We start from the raw sequence: 6,192 nt of genomic DNA on the forward strand, positions 1-6,192 counted from the left end.
GTCTAAGTCGTCCGGTGCCAGACGTATGCAAAATTATTGAAAGCAATAGCATTATTGAAAGCAACCTATAAACTATCGTGACTGTATAATTAACTATAGTTTTTAGATGTACTATAATATTAAAATAAATTATATTTGTTAACATTTTTATTCAATTATTTTATGCAAATTAGAATTTTGTTGTATGTCAAAGCCCAACTAACTAAAACTCACAGTTGATGCGGCAACATTGCGACGTTTTGATCACAAATTTAAATTACGTATGTAGAAAATAACTGAACAGACTATATAACTACTAAAAAATAATAAACAAATAGTATACAAAATTCTAACTATTGGATCAAATTTGCAAAATTCAAACTATTAATTGAAAAATTACTTACCTGAATGTAATTTCACCAAATGTCTGTTCGATGGTTCGAAAATTTTAACAAATAAATTACTTATTAATTATTGTAAAAGTATGCAACTGATGAACACTATTCATAAATTATAAAACATTTTATAGGATCTGTTCAACGTATATCAATATTTATAGACTGATTCGAAACAAATTCTTAACACTATCCGGACATTGTTAATAAAAATCTTTCAAAATAATGGCGAATGCGCCATGATAAATGGTTGTGCCATTTGTAACACATATATTAATGTTAGCTTTCAGCACTACCTCTCCATATAAACTTAACTGTGACAAATCTTACACTCCTTCGTGAGCCCAATACTTACTTCTTCACTATGCGTATCAATATATAGAATAAAAAAATTCATTTCACACCATGCCGATTACTTAAACAAATTGTTAGTAATAATTTCAAGTTTGCTTAATAACATCCAATTTTCGTATTTTCGGCTACTTACTAACAAAATTATTTTCCAATTCACCATTATCGCGTATCGTTCTGACCTTGTCTAAAAACAACAGTCCCTATTTTATAGAACTTATTATTCTCATATAATATATTGAAATATATGCATGAATAAATAATTGGAATGGATTGCCAAAAGTTTTGAGCTCTAATTAGCATTTTCATATCGCAAACTCAAGCAAACGAAATAGTAGTTTCTTGTTAAAACTACTTTTTATGGTTAGACTTGATCTTTTCTATGTCAAACTCAAGAAACAAAACTTGTTTATATTCTGAATGATTACGCTCAGGATAGGATATACCCAATCTTTTCTAGTCGCAACGCATACTAAGGCGTAATTAGTTTCATATTTCAACTATTAATATCGTATCGTATTGATTACGGAACCAAAAAGAGTTTTGCCATGTGGCTTGTTGACATTTTAATCGGTAATTAATTATTCACTTGTTTTATATCATCGGGGAATTGTTTGGCTCGATCTTTAGTTACATAGGCAATACTTTAATATAAAATAAAACCAAAGAAATCAAATTATCATGTTAACTCCGGAGTCCCAATAAATATTTCTGAAAAATATAATTACTCAATAAATTAAAGCAAAATTGAGAGTATAATTTATGGATTAAAGATACTATACCCTTAATATTCCTAGTAGACATAATTCAATTATTTAAATAGGAAAGATTTCAAGGTGTCTTAAAAAAAGTAGAAATTATTTTTAGAAGGAATTTTACTTATTAATTTACTTAAATGTTTAAACTAGTACCCGACTTTTACGAGCACTTCTATAGTTGCAAGAGTATAAGGATTGTTTTTTTATTTCTGAGGACAAAAAAGTCACAGTAGGTTATGGCTGGCGAATATGGTCGCTTGAGAGCATGATTGCAATGTTGTTATTTGAATAATTCTTGCTGCAATACGTTTCATATCCAAAATATAAAAAATTAACTCTTGTATTACTCATAAGGATTATTTATTTTACTCATAAAAAATTTACTAAAAGTAATATTTGACATTCCTGCACTTTTCATTTTTTAAATATTTCTGTTTGCGAGTCTGCCTAACGAAATATTTTCTAATGCTTCGACAGGATTTGAAGAAGTAACTTCTGAATACCAGAAATGAGATAATAAGTTCAATAATTATCATAAGAGGATAAAATCTAGACAGTGAACAAAGCTCGGAAACAAAGAGGCTCGGAATTCTAAATGATAGAAGGATATCAATTTCCATTGATAATTTAGTAATAAAATAAATTGGTCCTTTCCAAATTATTCAATCCATCCAGCAACCAAAAATAATGCGGACCAACATAACTTACGAAGTTTCAAAATCCCCCTTATTCTTTGAACACACCGGCTATATAAACCGTAAATACTTGATGATCCTGCTAATTATATTAATAAAGCAACAACTAAAACATAAAATATTTAAATAACTTAATAAACTTAAAATAGTGTAACTGTACATCATTAATTATGATTACATCCATAGACACATTTCTAATGACGTTTTTAATTTTGCAGCTTTCAAGATCCAATTAACCTCTACCTTATAATGGAGTTTCTTCCCGGTGGCGATATGATGACGCTGCTCATGAAGAAAGACACATTATCCGAAGAATGCACCCAATTCTACATAGCTGAGACAGCTCTGGCGATAGATTCCATCCATAAGTTAGGTTTCATTCATCGAGACATCAAACCGGACAACCTTCTGCTGGACGCGAAGGGCCACCTCAAGCTCTCCGATTTCGGTCTCTGCACCGGCCTGAAGAAATCTCATAGGACTGATTTCTATAGGGATTTGAGCCAAGCTAAACCTTCTGATTTTAGTAAGTATTTCAGTCTTAGCTTTATTACAAAAAACCCTTTTCAAACCAATAATTTTAAAAGCATCAAGAACCTAGAAATGTATTTTCACTATCAATAAGATTAACAAATATTTCAGATAATCATTCAATGTAAGCTTTACTACCATTATTAAACAACAGTAAACTCATCATATGATTTTTAACAGTGAATGCTAAAATAAAAATATATATGGGTCTTACGAATGTATGTCATAATTCATTTCAAGAATTATTTGAGAGGAATATGTCTTTTAATACACTTACATCTCTTTTAACTAAATAACTCTTCAGATCATATTAATAATAGTATATTTTATAGTTATAACATCCTCTCCTATGGACTCCAAGAGAAGAGCAGAGAGTTGGAAGAAAAACCGACGCGCCTTAGCTTACAGTACCGTAGGTACGCCCGACTATATAGCCCCAGAAGTGTTTTTGCAAACTGGTTACGGGTCTGCTTGCGACTGGTGGTCATTGGGTGTAATTATGTACGAAATGCTAATCGGTTATCCACCGTTTTGTTCTGAAAATCCCCAGGATACTTACAGGAAAGTAATGAACTGGCGCGAGACGTTGGTTTTTCCTGCCGAGGTTCCGATTTCAGAAGAAGCCAAGGATACTATAGTCAAGTGAGTGTCGTTAGTTGGCTGAAATTAAAATAACATAGATCTTAAATTATGTTGAAATATTGATCACAATGTAAATAGAATATAATTACACTATAAACTTGATCTTTATATTAGGCATTTCTATAAGCATTCTTAATCTTTTGTAATATGGCATAATAAAGTTCACTTTCAAAAACATGCTACACAGTATATCAACACAAGCTTACTTTGGGACTTCTTTAACTTTTAAAATGTAGATGGGCATTTATAATTTATGTTTTAAAAATTATGTTATTAAGATCAGTTTTCACCAGTTCTTGAACATTGAAAAATTTTCAAGATATTCCCACAAAAAGACATCATCATGGTTCTGGACTCAATAAACTCTCCTATCTTTGGCTCTAAAAATTCCATAGTCAATTCAATTTTCTTTAAAACCAAACCCTTATTGACCATTAAAATTGCAAAATTAATTAATGTATCATTCGTTTATTAAAATTAAACAAAAACTTAATTGATGTCTTTTAAACATGTTATATAGTTGGCATCACAGTTTAAAAGCCAATTTTTAGACAGTAGAGTGGAATTATTGAAAAGATATATAATTGAAAACTGTTCAACAATTCCCTATAATACATTTTTGAGCTTATAAAGCAAATTTGAGCCACAACTACAATTATTTTACAACACAGATATATTGCAACAAAATACAATGTAAAAAGTGCCATTTACGCTGTTATATCCTTAATATCCTTATTATTTTAATTTAAAAAAAGGCGTAATAATGTTATTGAAATATAATAGTCAAAAATTTTAAATGTGACCTTAGTTGATATTATTTTTTCATTAAAATTAAGAAGGCAATGAATTATTAAATGCAAATGGGCAATAAATCTAATATAAATATCGAGCTTAAAATATATTCCGGAGATATAATCATATGTGCTTTGTTTTAGATTTTGTTGCGAAGCTGAAAGACGACTGGGATCTCAGAAAGGTCTTGATGACCTGAAACTCGTTCCGTTCTTAGGTGGAGTAGACTGGGAGCACATCCGCGAGCGACCCGCAGCTATACCCGTCGAAGTACGATCGATCGATGACACGTCAAACTTTGATGATTTCCCCGATGTTAAATTAGAAATACGTAAGCCTGCTGACCGATTTTTTATCAACTCGTTACTCAACAAATGTATCTTTCAGCATCTGCACCAATGCCTCAAGATGGAGAAATCAACTACAAGGACTGGGTGTTTATAAATTACACCTTCAAGAGGTTCGAAGGATTGACACAACGGGGCACTCCCAAAAAAAACTAAACAAATCCAAATAGCTTTATTTTTTGGAGAGGGGGGTTTCCTTTTGGTTCCAGAAGAGAAGATGAAAAGGCCCCCGTTACTACTTTTTTGTACCCATAGGTCTGAGCAGTTTGTGCACTGTTTGCTTTTTGAGCTGTGAAAAGAAGCCGTTCGCTCAGGTTGCCTTTGACCTTATCCCGTGGCACTGGTTCATTTTCTGTTTTATGTAAATAATTGAGATATCGAGGGCGCCCAGCGGTGTGTTTGTGACCGCCACGATATAATCTGTGACAAAAACAACCTGAGCAATTCAGTGTGTGTACATGTTATTTTTGTTTGTTACAAAGTGATACTTTTTTATTATTTAAGGATTTGTTTTAACTTATAATAGACACTGTGAAGCTATTTTGTAATATTTACTGGCACCTTTTAGGTCAGTCCGCTTCTGTCAGTGAGATCAAAGCACACATTATATCAGCTAAAAACACTCAATTACGAAACGAGTTTTTTTTCTATGTATAAATCAGTAGGGACACGTTATTCCTTTTTTTGTGATTTTTTCTGTATGTCTGTGTAGATTTGGGAGCTCAATGTATTTGTGATTCAATTCAAAAAGTTATCTGTTAACTGTATCTAAGTAATAAAATGAAAATATAATGATGTTCTAGATAAATTAGTGGGTATTTTAAATGCTCGATATAAGATGTACGCTATTTGATATTTTAATAATCTTTTTGATATAACCAAACAAATTATATATTAGGAATTGTTGTCAAGCTGCCTAGCTTATTCTAGCTGATGAACTACCATTATTTTTCTAACATATCAGTAATTTTCATTGGAACAATTTAGAGCACGTTGGCAAGTATTGTAAGTGCAATTGAACCTTTCACAGAGATCTTTCTTTAGTTTTGCTCTCTACAACTTTATGCTTGGGCATCAGTGACAGGAGAGATGTCTACTTTTGTTTAAAAAAGTCTTAATTTTCTTATATTAATAGCTGGTCTCGCTAACAGGACTTGTAAATACATTTACTTTCTGAAATTGTGTAAACTAAACAAATTATGAAATAAATTATATTATGTGCTTATACCTATGTTTCATTTAATTTTTAGCGACCCTATTAAGCCAATATACGCTAAACATTTGTAAATTGGCCATAGTGGCTTTGACAGATAGGATATATCAAATGTCAGAACAAAATCTATAAAATAAACACAGCCCCTCCAATAAAACAGCTAACGCATGTCATAGATACAGCCAAATGCAATTATATGCTATATATATATATATACATATATATGTATATATATGTATATATATATATATATATATATATATACGTATATATGTATATATATGTATATATATATATATATATATATATATATATATATATATATATATATATATATATATATGTATATATATAAATTGAATCTTTGACATTAACGTTTGACGAATATTTACCATCAGACGAGATGTTGGCATTTAAGTACAACAATTATAGTATAACGCGGAAAATACAAAAACTCGTTTTTATTTTATTTGGTTTGTTGGAAGATTT

The 6,192-nt window shown here is 30.6% G+C and overlaps 1 protein-coding gene across 8 annotated transcripts in view; it reads left to right on the forward strand.

Moving 5' to 3' along the window:
- trc (Serine/threonine-protein kinase tricornered) overlaps positions 1-5,715 on the forward strand; it is a 253,736-nt gene extending 248,021 nt beyond the window's left edge. For all 8 annotated transcript variants that reach the window (XM_076408904.1, XM_076408907.1, XM_076408899.1 and 5 more), the window contains 4 exons: positions 2,397-2,704; positions 3,042-3,351; positions 4,287-4,474; positions 4,531-5,715. In XM_076408904.1, coding sequence (XP_076265019.1) covers positions 2,397-2,704; positions 3,042-3,351; positions 4,287-4,474; positions 4,531-4,646 — 922 coding nt within the window. In that variant the 3' untranslated portion in view covers positions 4,647-5,715. The remainder of the gene's footprint in view (positions 1-2,396; positions 2,705-3,041; positions 3,352-4,286; positions 4,475-4,530) is intronic.
- The last annotated feature ends 477 nt before the right edge of the window (positions 5,716-6,192 follow it).

This window comes from Rhynchophorus ferrugineus, unplaced genomic scaffold, assembly GCF_030347505.1.
Source record: "Rhynchophorus ferrugineus isolate W39M unplaced genomic scaffold, kcgeb_rfMv2 rfM6, whole genome shotgun sequence".
Lineage (NCBI taxonomy): Eukaryota > Metazoa > Arthropoda > Insecta > Coleoptera > Curculionidae > Rhynchophorus > Rhynchophorus ferrugineus.